The sequence below is a fragment of the Caloenas nicobarica genome, chromosome 3 (assembly GCF_036013445.1).
Source record: "Caloenas nicobarica isolate bCalNic1 chromosome 3, bCalNic1.hap1, whole genome shotgun sequence".
Lineage (NCBI taxonomy): Eukaryota > Metazoa > Chordata > Aves > Columbiformes > Columbidae > Caloenas > Caloenas nicobarica.
The window spans coordinates 11,180,348-11,202,283 of record NC_088247.1 but is presented as its reverse complement, the minus strand read 5'-3'; the positions used below and the strand labels follow the sequence as shown (position 1 = coordinate 11,202,283).

Sequence of the window (21,936 nt, the reverse complement as noted above, 5' to 3'; positions counted from 1 at the left end):
GTGTGTGTCTGGCATGTTTTTTCCACCATATAGAATAATTCTGTATTACTTCATACAGAAATAGTTATGCAGGTGCATAGAAAATAAATGGGAGAGATATGTACACTTCTTTTAAAAATGCCCTAAACTTACAAGTGAGTTAAGGAAGGCCATAGCAAGTCAGTGCAATCAGCTAAATAAGAGCATCTATCTAAAAAATATTTGAAAAATAGGTTTATTTCAGCCTGATTAATAGTAGGTTCTTATCATGTTTTTGCTAGTTGTGAGGAAACACATAAGGTCAATACAGAATCCCGTATTCTTGTAGCTGGAGAATAAGATACTCGACTGTTGAAGAAGCCAGTAAAATTTAAAAAAAAGTCTTTGATGTCTGCAATCCTATAATGGCCAAATTCCTCTTCAGCCATGCGAAAATGAATATGCCTTATCTAAAAATTGGTGTTGCAGTATGATTCAAGTGCAGTCAACCTCTCCAAACCAGCATGCTGCCATGGGCTAGTTAATTATGTGCAAGAAGGTTTTCTATTACCAGGCTCTAAGGTGCATCTCTCCCCAGCTCCTGCTTTACTGAGGAATAGGAAGGTTTCTCATTCTTACAGCATGAAAGAATATTTTTTTTTTCTCTACCATTCCCTACTTTTTTCATGGCTCTATTAATTAAAGCTTAAAAATTTCACATGTGCATAGGTGATTCATGCTTCTCCATGTTTGACCACCACCTACAGGCTACCTCGTACAACTGCTGCTTATTATTTCTCATTGTCCTTTTTCAGTAAAGACAGTACTCTAGCTAATTAGTTAGCTCTAATTTATATTTCCCAGTAATACTGTAATTTTGCTTTGTTTGTTATCATTCCTGAGCAAAAATTGCATTCATTGGTCCACAGTTTCAACCAGAGTCCTTTCTATCTCTCCAGAGACTACAGTTCATTAAGAACTCTGTTGTTTGTGTATGTAATTGGAAAGAATGTGTACTTGGCTACTAGCTAAGAGCAACAGTACATAAATTAAGCATTAGTTAAGATTGTCTGTTTGTATTTTTGGCATCCCAGTTGAAATACTGGCAAAATACTTGCGAAAACATCTATGAAATACAGAACTACCTCGAGCAGCTGAGGTTCTGCAAACAGTTTGGAATGCACTGATTTACATACAGAATTGGTTATCTATGGATACCACAAAATTCTCTCCATCTGATCCTTTTCTGTCTTTCCAGAATCTGGTAAAGAGTCTTCAGTGCTAAAACAGCCATTCCTTATTAAGGCAAGCATTTTTTTTTCCAACTTTTTTTTAAAATTTGCTGCTGACTACTTGCAATTACCTTCTGTCCATATCCAGATACATTCTTTCAGCTTCTTCAAATCTGCTAAAATAGGCTGCCACTTCTGCTTGCTTCATTGACTCACTCTGCAGGTTGCCCAGACGCTTCACAAATTTAATACCTTGATAATCTTTGCAACGTACAAAAGCTTGATCAGCAGTCTGTAGATCCAGCTTCTGAAGAGCAGCTTCAGCCAGGAGACGCCTGTGTGCAAAACAAACATGGCAGATGGAAAAGCAGCTTATAAAGTAAATTAAATGAGGATCCATTTAACTAGTCATTATTTGAAGGAGACATTCAAGTTACTTCAGTTGTGTTGCTTACTAACTAATCATAATGCAGTTGTATGTTTGTCCCCAGTACATTTTGTGATCTATCCAGTACTTGCTCAGGGAAAGATGTTCAAATAATTGCTAATATTCTTTTGTTCAGCTGTTCAAATGGACACTGGCTTGGGAGGAATGGGTAGGGTTTGAGTATCACAGTTGTCCTATGTGAAACGTGTTGCTGATCTCAATGCACTTCCATTTAGATATTTCTATCTATGCGTATATCGTAACTTTAAGCCTTGATGGCAGCCTCAGTCTGAAGGTCTCAACTAAACTGGCCATGAAGAATAAGTTGTCCTTCTAATCCATCTGGATGTTCCTTGTCTAGTTAGGACAGTGGCCTGGGAGAGCAGGCCAGTTTGAGAAACCTTGTACTGGTACTGCCTCATCTGTTAGTTCTGCAAATAGCGAATTTCTACCTTCAGGCCAATCTACGTCCATCAGGTGCTTGAATGAGCTCTAGAATTTTCTGCAAAACTAAGGCTAGGTAAATTTAGACTGGCTGATTGATGTTGTGAAACAAAGTCAGTCCAGTTGGGCGCTGACAAAACCAATAATATTATTGCTGTATTCAGTGACCTAAGCCATGCTTTGGCAGTATCAACTCAGTATTTTTGAATCAGTTTGAGAAGGTTAGCATCACTTCAACTCAAGTGCTCAATATCGACACCAGCGAAACCAGGAGAAAACCAGTATGGCAAATTTAATCGATCTGCAACACACATCATCCTGTTTGTTGCGTTCTAGCATTAAGGGCACTGTCCCGTTCTGATCTAGAATATATTTGCTTTATATCCAGTGCTTCTAATTCATCTCTTCTCTATAAACATGTGACATATCATATGTTTCCTTGCTTAATGAAAATTAAGTTCATGGCAATTTCGGAGCAAGGTGAACAGCATTTGACATACATTTTGTGATTTTATGACATAAAACATTTACTGAGACACAGACTTTCAAAACCAATAGTCATTTTATATTCAATAAATAGATGGTACTAGCGAAAAGCATGAATGATTTCAAAACTCCAAATATCTTCAGCTAGTTCAAGACATTAGTAAAAATGAAGACTGACAAAACTAACTTTTACCCTTCAAACTCAAACGAGTAAAATTACAGTACTATAAGAGAAACTTTCAACATGTGGCTACTAAAACTTGTTTTTCAGAATGTACATTCTACAGATGAAAGCATGACTGAATAGGAAGAAACGCTTTTTGGGACAAACTTTGAAGGCAAGTTGTTTTGGCCAGCCTTTCGGCAACTCTAAATTCCCCTCAGAATTGTGAGAATTAACAGAGAGCTCTGAACCCACCTTGATGCAAGCCAGATATCCAATACTGCAAGAAATCAGCTTCAAAACATAGCCAGATTGAGAAATAGCCTCCAGAAAGTTAAAGAGAACTGGCATCATTCAACAAGTAACTTGTCAGTGAAGTTTTAGTTTCTGCTACTGACTTTTCATTAAATTATCTACTGAGGCATTTACTCTTCCAGCCCTTATGATACAGGGTATTAAATAGATTTTCAGAACTGCTGTTTTCATGAGTTTACCCTTACATGTGTGCTGTGCCGGCTTTTCAAGTTTAGTTTAATAGCTGAGTCCATGTTTAGTTTAAACATGCCAACATCTCCTTTTCTCGGATTACTGCTGAGAGGCTGCTTTATAACATGATTAACACACCCAGCCCTTCTCATTTCTGTCCTTTTTGGCCAGTCCAAAATGCTACGAGGTCAGTCAACTGCTCTCATCTTATTACCATTCTCATGTGTTCCCTTTACTGGGTTTTAAGCTCTTTGTCATCAAAGTTCCATATAAAATATGTAAATAAATAAATACTCTCTCAACTTACAATGAATTTGAATTTTAATTTAACCAACTTAGAGTTAGCTTTCTGCCAGCTTTTTCATTTCCTTTAGATTTATTTGTCCCTAAAAGCAGGGAGCGCTGTGGGTTTTGGGCTCATATAGCACAGAGCAAAAAAGTGTCATGAGCCTGTACCCCATACGCACTACCGTGACACACACAGCACACAGAATCACAGAATCACAGAATGTTAGGGATTGGAAGGGACCTCGAAAGATCATCTAGTCCAATCCCCCTGCCAGAGCAGGAACACCCAGATGAGGTTACACAGGAAGGCGTCCAGGCGGGTTTTGAATGTCTCCAGAGAAGGAGAATCCACAACCTCCCTGGGCAGCCTGTTCCAGTGTTCCGTCACCCTCACTGAGAAGAAGTTTCTTCTCAAATTTAAGTGGAACCTCTTGTGTTCCAGCTTGAACCCATTACCCCTTGTCTTACTGCTGGTTGTCACCGAGAAGAGCCTGGCTCCATCCTCGTGACACCCACCATTTATATATTTATAAACATTGATGAGGTCACCCCTCAGTCTCCTCTTCTCCAAGCTAAAGAGACCCAGCTCCCTCAGCCTTTCCTCATAAGGCAGATGCTCCACTCCCTTAATCATCTTTGTGGCCCTGCGCTGGACTCTCTCCAGCAGTTCCCTGTCCTTCTGGAACTGAGGGGCCCAGAACTGAACACAATATTCCAGATGAGGTCTCACCAGGGCAGAGTAGAGGGGAAGGAGAACCTCTCTCGACCTACTAACCACCCCCCTTCTAATACACCCCAGGATGCCATTGGCCTTCTTGGCCACAAGGGCACAGTGCTGGCTCATGGTCATCCTGCTGTCCACCAGGACCCCCAGGTCCCTTTCCCCTACACTGCCCTCTAATAGGTCATTCCCCAACCTGTACTGGAACCTGGGGTTGTTCCTGCCCAGATGCAAGACTCTACATTTTCCCTTGTTATATTTCATTAAATTTTTCCCCGCCCAACTCTCTAGCCTGTCCAGATCTCGCAGGATGGCAGCACAGCCCTCTGGCGTGTCAGCCACTCCTCCCAGCTTGGTGTCATCAGCAAACTTGCTGATAGTACACTCAATTCCCTCATCCAAGTCATTGATGAATATATTGAACAGTATTGGTCCCAGAACTGACCCTTGAGGCACTCCACTAGATACAGGCCTCCAACCAGACTCTGCCCCATTGATCACGACTCTCTGGCTTCTCTCCTTCAGCCAGTTTGCGGTCCACCTCACTACCCGATCATCCAGTCCACACTTCCTCCGTGAGGATGCTGTGGGAGACGGTGTCAAATGCTTTGCTGAAGTCAAGGTAGACCACATCCACTGCCCTGCCATCGTCAATCCACCTTGTTACGTCTTCATAAAAGGCTATGAGGTTGGTCAAACACGACTTCCCCTTGGTGAAGCCATGTTGACTGCCCCTGATGACCCTCTTATCCTTGATATGTCTTAAGATGGCACCAAGGATAAGGTGTTCCATCACTTTCCCAGGGATGGAGGTGAGGCTGACCGGTCTATAGTTGCCCGGGTCCTCCTTCTTGCCCTTTTTGAAGACCGGAGTGACATTTGCTTTCCTCCAGTCCTCAGGCACCTCTCCCATTTCCCAAGACTTGGCAAAGATGATGGAGCTGAGTTGAGGTTTTGTACTTTAATACTGTATCTGTCTGAACACGAAAAGTATACAAAAGAATACAAGTTTAAACAAAGTTGGCTTATAAAGAGATTTTACCAAAGTCTGGGATGTGGATTATCTTCTATGAATTGGGAAGATTCCGCGATGCCAACTTTTTCAATCAATGCTCGACTGTCTCGTAATGACCGGATCTCAAAATTGATGATGTAATCTTTGTTAGGATGTTCGGGATTCTAACATAATGAAGCACAGAGAAACATAATTTTATTCCGTGTCACGTTTATTTTCACATCTACTGTACAAATCACTAAGACAGACACCAACTTTTCTTACATAATAGAATTAATTAAACTTACCTTTAATATTTCATCCAGAAGAACAGATTTGATTTCTAAATCTTCAAAGTTGCAAATATATCCAGAAGTTTGTATAGGTTCCTTAAAGTTAAATAAGTTATAAAGGAATTAACTTGTATTTCTTTCTGATTAAATCCTAAACAAATCTATTAGGTATCCATAAAGAGACTTCCTTCTTCTCTGAACTAGGATTTAATTGCATTTCCAACAGGAAACATATACTAAAATCATTAACATTATTGACAACTCCATATACAGACATAATTAAAAATCCCCATGTTTTCTATAACTAAATTATGCAAAAAAAAAAAAAAAAAAAGGAACACCTGCCAATATTTAGATTCAACTGAGCTGTGTTTTACAAATATATTTACTAAAATTGTGTTTATATTTTCCAAAGCATACAAAACAATATGCTCTGGAAAATTTCTCACACATTTAAGAAAAATACGACAGCATTTCTATCTTTCCAGGACTGATCGTTCATTTTACTTATTTGTTCCTGAACAACACACCCACAAACATTTTGAAATTTCCAGAAGCAAGCTTATTTATATAAACACTTGCCTAATTGAATGGAAAGCACAAGATTAACACTATTCAACATAGAGCCATTAACTTACAAGCAAATTTGTAAAATGAGTAATTTTGGTATGTTAATGTTTACCTCCGGATCCAAGTTTCTGAAAACATACATTCTTGTTTTCTCCATCACTGCAAACAAATCTGGGTTATCTTTGGCCCATTTCATATCCCAGACATCTTTGCGTTCCAGTTTCAGCTGCTCGCCTACCACTTGCTGTCCTGTACTGTCCACCACCCGTGTGTCCAAGTCAAAGAAGGTCAAAACACCTGAAAGGTCTATGATAGCAACACGACTATAGAAAAACAGAGGAAGAAAAAATAAGACAGCTGAATAACACCATTCAAGGTTGTAAATCTGAAATACTTTCCCTGAACTGGCACATTCAGGCCAACTTTCCCCTTTAATCCAATACCAGTATAATTCCATAGATTCAGTGAGATGCATGTGATTTTCATGGATCTGCACAGCACAGAGAGACCACAGACACAGAAAGAAGTTTTTCATCTGCTCATACAGGATCTGGCCCTGCAAAGTTCTGAAATAAGCCCATTTTTCATCCAGCATTTTGAAGATACTTAGTATTTGGGTATCGATTTGAAGTAATTGCAGGTTCTGCCCTTCACCAAACTTTTCTTGACAGAGCCTAAAATTAATAACCGAATAGAATTGTTTTTCATTATTTACTAGGAGGTAATGAAGCAGATTCTTAAATTAAAAAGACAGTGTGGTGATGTTAATCTCTAAAATGGGATTTCTTATATTTCTACAAAGGGTATTGTTTAGGTTTTTTTTCCCAGACAACATGAAGTATAATCCAATTAATCTTTGAAGTCATTTACAATATGGGAAAAAATACCATTTCTAAAGGTTTACATTTGGAAATTTCCAGTTACACAGGTCTTCAAGTGATTCATAGTTGCCTGTATTTACTACAATGCCATTTTAAAAGCAATTCTAAATATTGAAAGGCATTTAGACACCCTTAATCTCCATTAAAATTTTAAAAGCAATTTAGAAAATTAACTTCAGAACACTTAGGGATTTGAGCCTTTTTCACTAGCACAAAGTCATTTAGGAAGGAAACAGCTTGGGTTCGAAACAAAACGAACAAGGCTCTGACTAGATCACATTGCCTTTTAAGTGAAGCAATCTACTTTTGGTCTATACCTAAAAAGGTGAGCAATCTACACACACATTATGAATTTCATTTGAAATTATAAAGTTATTTTGAAGTGATTAAAATTGTCTTATGAGTACTCTTTAGTCAGTATATTTTTGCCTTTTCTGCCAAGACTCTTGTGCTCTCTCTTGCAAAAAAATAGCTGTTAAGTAGAAAGCAACTTCAGCGTTGGCACAGCTGAAGCTTAGGAAAAACAGTCTTGCGAGAAACATTGCCAGCAGCTGCAGCTTGTAATGATGAAAAATTAACATGGGATGAACAAAGTTTCCAGGCATTAGAAGGACATAGAAAGATAAGGAAGCCTTAGAGATGTAAAATTCCAGGTTATGACGTAATTTTGTCAATTCATGTCATGATCACAGGAAGCTTATGTTTGGTTCATCTAACAAATCAAAGATATTTTCATGCATATGTTTCCTTAAACTTCTCACACAGACCCTAAAGAGTTTAAAACATAAGACAGCTTTACTAACATAGTCTCAGAGCAATTTGGTGACTGGCCTGATGTAATTAATTAGTAATAAATAAATCGTTAAGCAACCATTAATAACAGCAACAATTAATAAATATTTAATATTAAAGTAAAATTAGTACATACTTATTATAGAATCATAGAATTCATAGAATTAGTATTTTCACAAAGTGTAGTGGTTTATTTTGAAAGCAGATACCTCCATTATAAGATCTGTAACTTACCTGGAGTTGCAATTCAAAGACAGCTGATATGCACGACAGTTCAGGGTGTACTTCTGTACGATACCAACGCAAGGAAGACTGTATCTCTGAATTGTGCCAGATTCTCTTCCCTAGAGAAAAGCAATGTGTCCTTATTGACAGAATCTTTCCATCAATAAACTCTTTAAAAAGGCTTTATTTATAGACTGTCCTAGACAAAAGAGTTTTTGGATAAATTACAGCAGAAGTGGAGAGAGGGAACGTCATCACCCTAAAAGTTCCAAATTCTGCGATTTAAACAAGATGCTTTCTTAGGATGCTACAATTTACAGATCTGCTTAGATCAGGGATGTTAAAATGAAAAGCTATAGTCCACATACAGCCCACAGAACAGTTTCAGGAGCCTGACAATTCCCCCTGAGCCCTCAGGCATGGTCTGCATTACAGAGAAAAAGAACAGTGTCCCACACCGGTAAATCCACTCAAACAGTGCCAAATGACAGTATCAGCTCGGGTCTGAAAGCAGTACAGCTGCGTTCATGTGGTGCTGCCTGCATGCTCACCAATTACTTCAAGTCCTGACCTAGCTTCAAAAGTAAATGATGTAAAATACCCTCGTTATTCAAATTATTGAGTAACAGTAAATAAATATAAGTAGCAATGTGGTTTATCTTTATTTTGCCAAATGACACACCCATGCCCCCCTTTCAAGACACTACCAGGCCAACAGTCTAAAATGAGTTCGACATCCCAGATCAAAATTATCACTGCCACTATGTTCTCATGGTGTTTCTGTAGCCTGAACAACAAACCCAGCTTATTTTACCTACTGTTTAACCCTTATGCTGGAAATGAGTCCATATTGAACTTTAAGGTAGTCCAAACTTTCTTCTTTTTTTTTCTTTTTTTTTCCCTCCAAAGCCACCCCTGGGATCCTCAGCATAAATCCCCTTTCATCTTTGACATTTTCACATCTGTATACTCTAGAAACTGAAAAGCAGATTTGGTCAGAAGTTAGAAAACCTCACCACTGTACTATGCATTCGGCTTCAGCACATTTATCCAGATCTAGTCTCAAAGGTATTTACTCTCCCTCCCTTCCTTTTAACGAAAGTCGCTGATTAATTACCCTCTTAATTTCATTTTCTCACTCTTATTCTTCAAGCACAAACAGAATTCCATAGTCACCTACTAACCATCACACTTTTTTCTTTTTTTTTTTTTTCTTTTTTTTTTTTCTGTGACCCACTGATTTTGTAAAATCCAGTCAAAGGATATAACCAACCAAAAAAAAAAAGTCACTGCAGTAGGAAAACGGGAAAACATCAAGATCTTTCTTGGGAAGGTGGATAAAATGAAGAAACAGTGTTCTTCTATCTTTGTTCTGCTCAGTTAGTTTGTTTTAAAGCCCACCTGTATGTCTGTTCATCTAATGAGATCACTCTTTTCAGATCAGAAAAAAAAAGCACGAGCTGTTTGGCATGATACAATACCTCATGCATAATACATATGCAAAATCCATAAATGTTTTATTATGTATATAGCATACTGCATACATGCGATATTGTCTGTCTTCATACGTTATACCATTTATATGTAACGAGGCAAACTTTGTAAATCTTTGTGCATTTAAATAGAGCCTAGAAGAGACTTCCCAGAACTCAGATTACAGAATTAAGTCCTGACCTGGACTTTATCAAACCCTATGTAAAAGAACTAACTCAGGCAACCAGTCTGTACTTAAACTGTAAGCTCTTAGTGAATTAGCCCTCCTAAAGTAAGAGTCCAGGTTAATGGAAGAACCTGTTAAAGTTATCTTTGAAAACATCTAGAAAGAGATTTCATCTGTATAAGTCCTAAATTCAGAAATATTTTGAAATTAAGACTGCTTATGAATACATTGCAGAAGAATCTCCTGCCTACAAGCACAAGAGGCAATCAGGAGTTACATTAATCATGTAACTTACCACAAGTAGTATCTTATCAGATGCTGTTATTGCACAAATTGGATCTCTTGTTACCTGAAAGTATACAAGCAATATCAATATCAGTTTTAATGCCACAGAAAGAATGTACTCCTAAAGAAATAAATTTTATTTAAATATACAAGAATGTTGCTAAGTATCCATATGAAAAGGGGCTATCAAACCTTGTCAGCATACAGTAAATGGATGGTTTATGATATTAGTGGCCTTTGTTTTTGCAATCATGAAAATAAAAACAGTTCACTGGTAGCCCTTGTTATGGCAATCATGACAATAATAACATTAACAGTTTCCTTTCTTCTCCTGCCCCTCCTCCAGAAAAATAAGAAACCCAAAATGTAACAGGTGTTTAACAGAAAACACAAGGTGGCAGCTACCCCTGACTTGTGAGGACTGTAATTAATTTCAGGTATATTGGTGAGTACAAAACCAAGCATGGATGGGCGTGCACACACACATGAAGTGAAAAAAGACTGGAAATACTAGAAAAGATTACAAGGGTTGCTTAGTTTCAACAAGCTTACACTTTGTTGAAGTAAGGGGCACCGCTTTTCACCAAGAGGACAGCAGGTGTCTACATATTGGACCCTAGAGTACAGGTTTTCTGTGCTCCCTACAGTTTGGTGTATATTTCCAGTAATACATAATGACACAGCAACAACGCACTAACCAGAGAGAAGAAAAACTTTCTTTTACTTCTAACTTTTGTACATAAGTGTTATTTAAGTATGACCACTTCTATGAATGAAAATCTATGAAAAGAAATAAAGCCGTGCTAACTATTTCTCTTTCAAGCTGCCATGGACACCACAATAAACTAGTTAAAAACATCACTCACTACAATAGCTCTGCTGTAATCAAGGTGTCCATCTGTAGACCCTGAAGGGTTGTCATCAATATGATAAATCCTGTAGAAAAGGAAAGTTAGAAGATAAAGTGAGTCCAAAGATAGGATCATTTTTGATAGCATATCATAGTCCTTGGAGAAGAAACCATAGCAATTGGTAAAGAGAATAAAAGATAATAAAAGCCATGCCTGTTCTTAGGTTCCAGTAGTAGCCACTTTGATAACCCTGCATTGTATTCATATAAAAATATGGTACCTGCTTTCACTTTCACAGCCCCTGACGGTCTATTCCCATATAATCTATAAACTTTCATTCTGCAACAAGAAGTTCCTGCAAACCATCAACCACCCCAATTGTCTCTTTTCAAACATGCACTTCCATATTTCCTCAGGCTCTTCTCCAAACTTGTGAAGAGCTTCACCTTCTCATCCACAAAACTTATGTATTACTGGATTCAATGCTTCATCATAACTTCTCTTTTGCCTTAAAAAGTAGCATTAGGAAAGATTTTAGAAGGCTAAAAATAATGGCTTATGCTGAATTACAACTATTTACTTTTTCAGTATTTCTGTCAAATTTACAATCTTGTCCAAGGCTAGGACATTCAGGTACTAGAACAATGTAAGTTATTTCTACTGTGTACAAATAATTACTCATTCTTATGGATATATAGTTACAAGAGATGGTAGATTTATAGAAAAATGCCATAGCGTCTCTATGGAAGAAAACACAAAAGAACACAAAAGAAAATCATAATAAAGTTGTGAGCTTATGGAGGTGACAGAAAAATTAATGCCACTAATTACCACTTGGGAAGGAAATATTTTGGAGGCAAGATGATGTTGACTTTGGCTTATTTAGTTTTAGAAGATAGAAGTGCATACAGGATTCGACGTTAAAAATACAATCAGACACAAGTGTATTTAGAGAAGACCCAGCTGGATGGACAACTATGTCCTTACAGCCACTGACACACAAGAAGCAGTTGAAGTTATCCGAGGGAATATACCTGCCTAGAAACTGAGAGCATGGAGGAGAAAAAGGGGAGGAGGAATAAAAGCATCAAGACACAGAGCTCTGTACGGGAAGGATGCAGAGAGCAAATGGAGACACTGAACAGGAACTAATCCAAAAAGTCTAAGAGATTTGGATAACAAACATTTGTTACGAAAAGCTATTCTGTAGTATTTAATCTTACAGGTCTGCAAGTCAACATATCAGAGTAGAAAAATGAGAAGACAGGAGTTCATATTTTAGGCATGGGAGAATTCATCTTTATCAATGATACCAACACAAAGGGAGAAAAATGACAAAGTCTGAAGACAAACCTTTCCCTGCCTTCTTTTCTGGTCCGTGCTACCTGATTAATTTCCATTGCTGTGAGCTTCTTGACCACACGATATTGCCAGATGTAAAATGCTCCTTTTGAAGCTGCTATCACATGTGTTTTGGTCATTGTGACAAACAAGGGCCCTGTTACGAAACCCAAATGGTTGTAAAATTAGTGCAGCAAGTAATGGACTAGATGCTAATTTGTAAACTTTTTCCCAGATTGATGAAACCATATCCCCATAGGTTAAAATGAAAACAAACCAAACCACCACACACAACCTAGCAGCAGTTTTCGTTAATTGCTCAGAAATTTCACTGAGGCCGTGTAGCCTTGTTTGGAAGAACAGAAAAATTCTTTACAACTTCGGATTCGAAAATTAACACTTTTCTCCCTATTATATCTGCAAACTTGGATGTTCTAATGCAGAAGACATCAAATACACATAGAAAAATTTTCAGGTTAATGACCAGTTCAAGAACATCTCAAATCTCTAACAAGATCTACAAAATACCTCCATATCTGACATATTTGTAATTATTCAAATATAAATAAAAGGAAGACTACTCAGAAGCTGACAATCTAGAAGAGATTCTTTGCACCACTTTAAAAGAGTTAAGAAATTTTGAGATAGACAAGACCTAGAAATGCTGTTTGTATCTTAGTTTTAATAGCTGGGCCAAATAACAATTCTTTATCTGCATGGCGGCAAATTAAATTTTTATCAAAGTGTGCTCTTAGTCTTTATTGCATCCAAAGATCACAGTGTAGGAAAGCAGGGCATTTTCTTTCCTTGAGGCCTAAGCCCATTTAGAATATGTGAATAATTTGAGTATCTCATTCCTGCTGGTAATGTTCGGTGAAGAAAGCAAAAAAAAAAATATATATATATGCACTCAAACCACTAGATCATTCTTTATAATACATTGTCTTGACTGTATTGTGGCTTTCTTTTTTTCTCCTTTTACAATCCTTTGTTTCATCTTTCTGAAAACCACCGAATGCATATAAAAAGGCATAGAAAAAAAATGTAGAAACCTGTTAAGTAAATCCCCCAATGTCTTAAAATTCTACAAGTAAATGAGTATGCTACCAGGCAAAACAAGCATACTCAGAAGAATTGTGTAGCCCAGTCTGTTAGTGAAACACTAAGTCATACAGATAACACGCTGTGAGCACAAAATCTGATCCTTTAGAGTGATTCTCAATTTTTCTGTATCTTAGCACAGAACAGAACTCTGGGGGGAGCTCTGAGCCTGCCATAAAGAAGCGCAGCACTACAAGAGACAGATGGAGGAAGCCTGGTTGAATGTATGTCTTTGAAACCCAGAGGATTATATAAGCTACCTGATGGCTTTAGAATACTTTTTAGTATAGATGTAAATACTGGACAAAAAGGCTTAGTGATGATGCTTAATATGTGAGCAATACAGTTGTTTACATTCTATGCAACTCAGTGTATTTCATAGACTTATAACACATTCATTTCAATAATTAGTCACATTCAACTGAGGGATGCAGTCTTCTCTGTTTTATTAACAGCATTAATAAATTCTATGTATTTGCTCTATTGTTTTATTACCTTGCAGCTGTACATGCCAGAATAATCAATGCTTTTATCCTTTAAAAATGAAACATTACAATCTCCTGACCTTTGAGGGAATAACGTTTCGTCTTGCTCAAATCACAAAATTCTAGTACTAAGCCTTGTTTTGAACTCAGCTTAGTCAACGTTTAAACACTTTACTCCAAGACAACGCTAAACCAAGCCCACATCTGAAAGCTATGGGCATTCCTCAGACTCACCAGGTGACTCCCCATTTGACCTACGGCTTCCATGGAGCCCAAACTTACTCATAGGTGCACACCTCAAAGTATCCTGATCCGGGAAAAAAAGGATGTTCACCTAAGCACTTATGTGATCAAAAAAAGATGGCAACACATCTATGATTTATCCGAAGGAAAAGAATCAATTAGGCATTTTATAAACATGCCTAAGACTTAAACTGATCGTAGCTGTCAAAAAAATCCCATGTATCAATCGCTGATACATTTTCCGGCCACTTCCTTTATATCAGTTCTAGCACTAACTTGACCACAGAATAATTTAGATCAGTCCATTCATCTAACTGACCTCAAAATTAAATAAAGAAAATATTAGTTTAAGTTGGATTAAAGAGAAAATCACAAATGTTGGAGAGGGCAGGAATGAGCAGCCAGCACAGAGGGCAGGGCCTTCCCTTCTCAGCAACAGCAGGCTGAACGATGATTAGATTTAAGCCAAATATGAAGTCGCAAGGGGATGGACACACAGCACACAGACACAATCATCAGGATCAGATCCATTCAAAAACATATCTAGAAGAGCACTATCTATGTGGGAAACGATGCTTCTACAAAATTGCCTATACGGCTTAAACAATTGCATGAAAGCAGGACATAGGGGATTTTTTTCTAGAATTGTTTTAGTGTTTTATACTGGACAGCCATTAAACAAACAAACACATACAAAAAGAATACTAGCAGAAAACCCTGTGGAAAAAAAAAAAGTTAAAATCCAAGTCTAGATTGGACATTAGGAAGCATTTCTTTAAAGAGAGTATGGTCAACCATCGGAACAAGCTTCCTAGAGAGGTGGTTGATGCCCTGAGCCTGTCAGTGTTTAACAAGCATTTGGACAATGCCCTTAGTAACATGTTTTAACTTTTGGTCAGCGCTGGAGTGGTTAAGCAGTGGGACTACATGATTGTTGTAGGTCACTTCCAATTGAAATAATCTGCTCTATTCTATTCTATCCTATCCTATTATATTCTATTCCCCCTTCTCACCTCAGAAGCTTAATCATTGGGCTACACTCCACTCCTAAAGCTATACGTAGCAGCATAGCTGCAACACAAGGAGAGGATGCCCCAGCCACTCCATATACTAAAAGAGAATAGCCTGAAAAACTCTTTCGGTAGAAAGAAGAAAAAGAATTTCACAGACAGATAATGTGTTTTTCCTAAGTCAATAATGCCCCTCCAATTATCTTAAGTAAAAGATATGTTAATTTTACTTTTGCACTGGTTATATCTTAAACTATTAATGATTACTCTCACCTGATAATTGATTTAAAGCTGATTTTTTTTATTTATAAACAGGACAAAAGGATAATGCTTTTGTTAGAAATTATGCACCAACTGGAATCTTGAAAGAACTTACAGAAAAGTCTTCTGCCTTTAAGGTTTTTACAAGGCCGCCTCTCTCTATGACCTCAGCACGGCCAGCCAGCTGCTTGGGTTCAGCACCCTGTCAAACTGGAACAATTATATGTCCTACTGCAAAGAAGCTCCAGCTGTGATGAACAGCATGATGTACTGTACATTAAGACCTTGAATGTGTACAAGTATCTACACATCACACAAATTGACCTTACATTATAAGTATTTCAAGTTGTTCTATAAAGTCATATCTTCAAAGGAAAGCAACTATGATAAAACCAGCACAACTTGTTCCAAAAATGTTGCATTTACAGGCATTTGCTTTTTACTTCCACCTTCAATCCCTTCTGTAAGTTTGGCAGGCTAACTTTAAAGGACCCTTACAGGATGCATATATTAAAAAATAAAGGTTGAATCTTTGGCTGTGTTCACTATACAGCAATAAAAATTTGCTTGTTATGTTTGAACTACTGAGACTACAGAAGTTTTTCAGGACTCAAAAATGCAAATATTCCTAACCTCAAGTATTTGCCCATCTATGAGGCTGAAGGATTTTCACAGATGAACTCACACTAGGGAAGAGCATTGTATATCTGTGCACTGAACTGGTCCTCTGACACTGGAGGGAACAGGAGCAGACTGCAGAAAGCTTAGGCCAAAGAGAAGCTTTTTCCAGATAGTTTCATTTCTTCAGCACAATTCAAATACAGTTGGAACAACAACAGCATTTTTCAATTAAATAGCATTTCTCTTTAACTGGGCTATGAAGTTGGTGAAGCATTGGGAGAGGAAACCATATGAGGAGCGGCTAAAGTCACTTGGTTTGTTCAGCCTGAAGAATAGAAGGCAAAGACGAGACCTCATGGCGGCTACAGCTTTTTCACCAGGGGAGGAGGAGGGGCAGGCGCTGAGCTCTTCTGTCTAGCAACTGATGACAGAATTCGAGGGAATGGCAGGAAGATGTGCCACGGGAAGTTCAAGTTGGACATTAGGGAAAGGTTCTTCCCCCAGAGGGTGCTGGACACTGGAACAGGCTCCCCAGGGAGGTGTCCCGGCCCCAAGCCTGACAGTCTTCAAGAAGAGACTGGACAACGCCCTCAGACACACAGTGTGAACTGTGGGGTTGTCATCTGCAGGGACAGGAGTTGGACTCAATGATCCTTGTGGGTCCTTTCCAACTCAGGACATTCTATGACCTGTTTTCAGTCACTGGAGAAGATTATTTTCTTGTGTACAGACAGCTGTAGGAGACAGGCTGTAATGGGGTAATCATAAAGAAACTGATACCTTCGTTTATAATGTAAATAAATGAAACTATCACAGCTAGATTTCAGAAGCTCACATGAACACTACAAAAATGCAAAGAAAAGAGTTTAAATACAGAGTTAGAGGTGTACATGCACAGCTAATTTTGACTGTTTGAGTGGGATTTGTCTCACCTAATTTTAGACATCTCTGACAGAGATGAGCTGGTTGCCCTGGTCTTGTTTGTACCCAATGGAGAGCAAAAAGACCTCTTTGGGAATGATTCACTGAACTTATTTTAGATGTCAGCTGTAGAAATGAGATGAGCTACTCCCTGTAAGACCCTGAATCCTCCTCCGACTGCCTCAATCCCACCTGTCAAGTAAGTCCAGGAGACCAGTAGGCACATGCAGTGTAGACATCTGATCAGGAGGGAAGAAGGGACTGGGGGGACACAACAGACACCCCACCCACACCACTACCATCCATCACATCATCTTACTTCAGTGCTCAGTTTTGGGTTTTTTAGTTGTTGTTTTAGTTGTTGTTTGGTTTGTTTTTTTCCCCTCTATGAATTGTAAAAGTATTGGTATTGAATTTCCTGGGCAATTTATTCCTTAAGATTCTGATGCGCCACTCCTATTGTAAAAGGTAGCAAGAGTTGACAAACAGAAATTATGAGACTAAGTAGTACCAATCATACTTTATACGCATTCCACAGGATAAACAAGTCAAACTCATTCATCAGAGCTGGATACTCTTCATTTTCATTATGATCTACGATACAGGGCATGAATTTCACAATATATATTTGACTCACCACTGATTTCCTCCTGTTATCACTGAAAAACTGAACAATGCTAGAAAATGACACTTAGGAACTTATTTAACATATGCTGAAACTGTTTAGTAGCACTGGTTGAGGAAAATAATAATCTCTATGATCTCAACTATTTCTATTCTTTCTAGTCTTTTTTTCCTCTCTACCTATATTATTCTGTGAATTGTTGTTACTTCCTTGTCTTACAGTTCTTCATCTTACTTTCCCCATCATTTCTATCTTACCAACACAAATTACACTTCATAACATGGGAACTCCTGATTACATGTTTATTACATTTAGGGAGAGTCCAAGTAGAAGTGACAAGCCAATATAAAATCATAGTTACAACCACATATAGAAAGGAAGGTCACGACATTTGGATGCAAGGGGTGTTACCAGACAGTGTTTGTTTCATTGAACAACAGACTTCCATAAGAAATTCATTATAAAGTCCAGGAAAAACAAACAACAAACGGATAAGACTACTGCAAGTTGCTTACCAATATCAATATATTTTGAGTCCAAGGGAGTGCCAATAGAATTGCAGAGAACCAGCACATACTGTATGGAAACAAAAGCAAGTATCATTACTATCACATTTTTTGAAAATTAGTAAGCTGTACAAGGTTTTCTATGAACATATATCTCATAACCCACATTTCACACAATCTAATGCTGATCAGCAAGAGAGAACTGAGACTGTGACTGCAGTAAATATAAAGCAGCATAAGCATGAGAGTAATGAGACATTTGGCAATTAGCACTATAAACAAAGACAAACACAAAACAGGAAAATGACCAGCCATTTTAAGTGAAGGAGCAAATCTACCAGACAAAAAATATTACACAGGAGGTACCACCAGCAGGGTCCACAGGTAACATGCGGGCAAGACAGCCAGTGTCTCATCCCTGGCTCTGTGGGGCTCACACTGTACTACAATCATTTACTAGCAGGATACACCAGCAATTTCTCAGTGACTCAACTCTCTCCAAGCTGCTCATGCAAAGGATAATCTAATAAACTGTATCAGATCGCCTGGGTAGCTCCCACAGGTTAGGACGCTTTTTCTCCTTGTTCTCCTTGAACATTCAAGAGGGCTACAACATGAGAACTGTGAATAAGGCTACATCCCTCCCCCATCGCAGATACTACAAAATTGATGAGTTTTGTTAGTTTTGTCCATCTTGTAATCCTGCTAGGGAAGGCTTTGGTAGCACAGATACATTGGTCTGTTAAACTCAGGAAGAGACAAATAAACAAGAATTGATCTAGACACCAATGCTTCATGATGAATTTATTTAACTGAATGCTTGCTGACAAAATTTATTTTTTTAGACCTAAATTGAGGATTAGATAGCTTTATGATGACTGCATGGGAAAATAAGAAAGTCTTGAATGAGAAGTGTGGAAACGAAGAAGCAAATTCTACTGTAAAGTCTTTAGATTTAAAAAAATACAATAAAATACAGGGCTGCCAAAACTGGTATCACCTAAGAGCTGTTATCCTGACTCTCCAGGAAATGGAAGATGATTAGTTCTTCATAGCTCTTTCACTCCTGAACAATTCATGTAATTGTGGTAGCAGACAACAGCAACTATACAGCTTAACCCTTTAAACTGACAGACTGACAGCTTATTAATCACATGAGAATGGTAGAATTTAGGTTTTCAGCTACTGTATGAACTTACTTCTTTCAAAGAAAAGAATCTGAACAAGGATTTCTTTTAATTAAATAATTTATTTTTCTGGTTCTGCCACCAATAAACACCTCTCAAAAATAGTTTTTTTATTTCTTTGTTCATGAGTTAAACTTTCCACCAGCATTCTCAAATTTCTCTTTTCCAAAAAATACATTGAGCCTCCACATCTGTAGGAAACCACACCTGGCTTTTTAAACTATTTATTGTTTGTTTCCATTTTGTTTATATCAATTCTTCTCTGGTAAATTACCCCAACATTCACTCTTTAACCACTTTCTCTTTCATGCCCTTTTTACTTATTTCTGAGACTCTAAGTCAGTAGCTCAGGGACTGCCACAGGGTGATGGAGTAACAGTGTCCAAGCAAGAGGCTGCATGAGCCAGGACAAGAGAGTTTGCATCACGTGAGTGGATCAAAGCAGAAAGCTCAGGCCTTGCTATGGGCATCAGCAGCAATTTTTTCGTAACTTACTGACATTCCCATCCGCTCGCAGAACCTTTAAACAGTTCCTGATGAAATTAAGTCTTTTTTGCCTCAGCAGCCATTGCTGTGCATTCTGCCATCTTGAAATCACAATTCTAATAACCAAAAGCTATTGTAAAACGAACCTGGTTTTTAGAAAGCAACTCTAATGAACTGCTACCCAAAGGATAAGCTTGTTCACTTCATTTCCTGAAAGCTCACCCCCCCCCAGTGTTAATAATCACACCAGAGCAATTTAGAAATAATTGAAATATGCTTATTATCTGTAATTTTCAGATGCTAAAATTAAATCTCTTATTTATGATCAAGAAAGTTACACTGAAGTCCCTCTACTGTTTGTTTCCTACTTTAAGAATACAACCCATAAAAATCTCATTTTATTGCACTCAATTTCATCAAATGGTTGGCCATGTATACCATATTTTCACTCCATATGACGGTACACCATTTATTGCACAATCAAAAAATGCAGTATTGAAGCATTTTTTTTACCGTTGCACCAATTGGCTCCGTCTCATTCTCCTCCTTGGTAAGCAATATACAAGTGATACAGAAAATAATTCAGAAGTGAACACGGTAAGAAAAACTGTGTAACAGTTAGTTAGCATCACGCTAACCAAACAGAAATTATCCAAAGGATAAATTTATCATATCGTTTGTCATTAGATTTAAAATAAGTTACTAAACAAACAAATTGAGCAGTTTGTAGTGATGTGTGATTTATATTACCTAAAAAGTTCCCCTTTTTTCCACTTCTGGCTGATTAAATATTTGTTATTCTGATGCTTTTACCTTTTCTTTGAAAAACTGTTATAAATATTTCTGAAGAAACATTAATCTTGAAGGCTGCGGTTTTCAGTAAGTTACTAACAGCCACAAGAAGCTAAAATATAGAGGCGGTTAATCAGTTCTGTACATTTTTGCTATTACTTTGTTGTTTGTTGGGGTTCTTTGTTTTCAAACACTGAGCCCATTCAAGTGCCAGTCTGTCAAATCACAACTGAATGACACTCTGAGACAGATTCAGAATTTTACATTTCATCTTATTCTGGCTGTGAAGCACGGAGCATTTCAAGTGAAAAACGAAAGACTTTACCTGAGGTTGATTTTCGTCTGCTTTAGTTGCTAAAACACAGAAGTCTCCATAAGTTGTTATGGAAATCAAGCTCTTGACATATTTCACATACTTCTCATTGTTTTTCGTGTCCCAAAAGACTACACAGTATTCTGGACGATCAGGTCGGGTATATGCATAAACAACTGTATTGGAGCAGTAACCCCACTGCCATGAGAGAAAATTTTGATAAAGCCTATCAGAAATTATAAGAAATTCAATAACAAAACGTTCATAGCTATGACAGAAAGTGCTTATTTCATATACACAATCAGCATTCAATGTTCTTTATGTGTCAAGCAATGACCTGACTTATTAAAAGTACGTGAACACAGCTCTGGTAATAAGTTATTTGCATATTATTAAACTGGCAAAAGAATCCTTCCCATCATGCAGAATAACCTATCACAATCGGAACTGGAGGATCAACCTCACAATGTGACAAGATCTCACTTCCCCTTGTTTCTTCCTTTTTCAGCACGTACACAGAAATACCCACTGTGATGATGGTTTTTGCCAGGAAAATGCTTGCTCAATGACTATTGATTTGGAAACCCAAAGTTCATTTTCCAAGGGAAATATAATAAACACCTCAAACAGTGCAATTCCTGAAGCAGACAAAAATAGGCAATTATGTTGGAGCACTATAATAACTCGCGTCACCTCTTCCACATTAGTAAGATGATAAAAACGCTCCCTTCCCCCAGCAGAACATAATTATTCATGTAACAAGTCAGAGAAACGGCAAAAAGGCAAAAGAAGAAATGGAATATCCATATACTGTAAAAACCATGAAGATGCTATTTTATTGCATTCAACTGACTTAAAGTATAGAAATTAATAATGAAAACCCTTTCTAACACAGCAGAATCAGAAAATATCTCAGAAAGGAGGTGAAGCTGAAAAATTATCAAGATACAAAGCAAACCACTTAAGGATGATGATGCAATTGTAGAAAAACTAATAGAATTTTCTGCATTAGTATTTACTAGAGAGAAAAGAAAGCTTGTTAGAGAGCTGGCCAGAAGGGTTACCACACTCTACCTGGAATGAAACTAAGACAATAAACCGAAGTATCAGTAAAAGAACTTTTAGAGTAGATTTATAAACGGAAAGGTAATAAAGTGTCAGAACCCAAAGGTTTTCACTCAAGTAGAGTTATACAGGAATTCGAACACAATGCTGTGGAGTATAGTCAGAGGAACAGAAGTGGGTAGATGTAAAAAGCGTCATGATTCTGGGCATCACAAATCCGTAA

At 37.7% G+C, this 21,936-nt stretch overlaps 1 protein-coding gene across 1 annotated transcript in view; it reads right to left on the bottom strand.

Annotated features, from left to right (window-relative positions):
* The window catches only part of WDR35 (WD repeat domain 35), a 43,719-nt gene that overhangs the window by 9,597 nt on the left and 12,186 nt on the right, over positions 1-21,936 (bottom strand). The window contains exons 10-19 of the mRNA XM_065630859.1: positions 20,661-20,846; positions 17,880-17,940; positions 12,110-12,254; positions 10,772-10,841; positions 9,916-9,969; positions 7,970-8,079; positions 6,175-6,385; positions 5,508-5,588; positions 5,248-5,384; positions 1,322-1,525 (exon numbers count right to left, since the gene is read on the bottom strand). Of these exons, the coding sequence (XP_065486931.1) occupies positions 1,322-1,525; positions 5,248-5,384; positions 5,508-5,588; positions 6,175-6,385; positions 7,970-8,079; positions 9,916-9,969; positions 10,772-10,841; positions 12,110-12,254; positions 17,880-17,940; positions 20,661-20,846 (1,259 nt within the window). The remainder of the gene's footprint in view (positions 1-1,321; positions 1,526-5,247; positions 5,385-5,507; positions 5,589-6,174; positions 6,386-7,969; positions 8,080-9,915; positions 9,970-10,771; positions 10,842-12,109; positions 12,255-17,879; positions 17,941-20,660; positions 20,847-21,936) is intronic.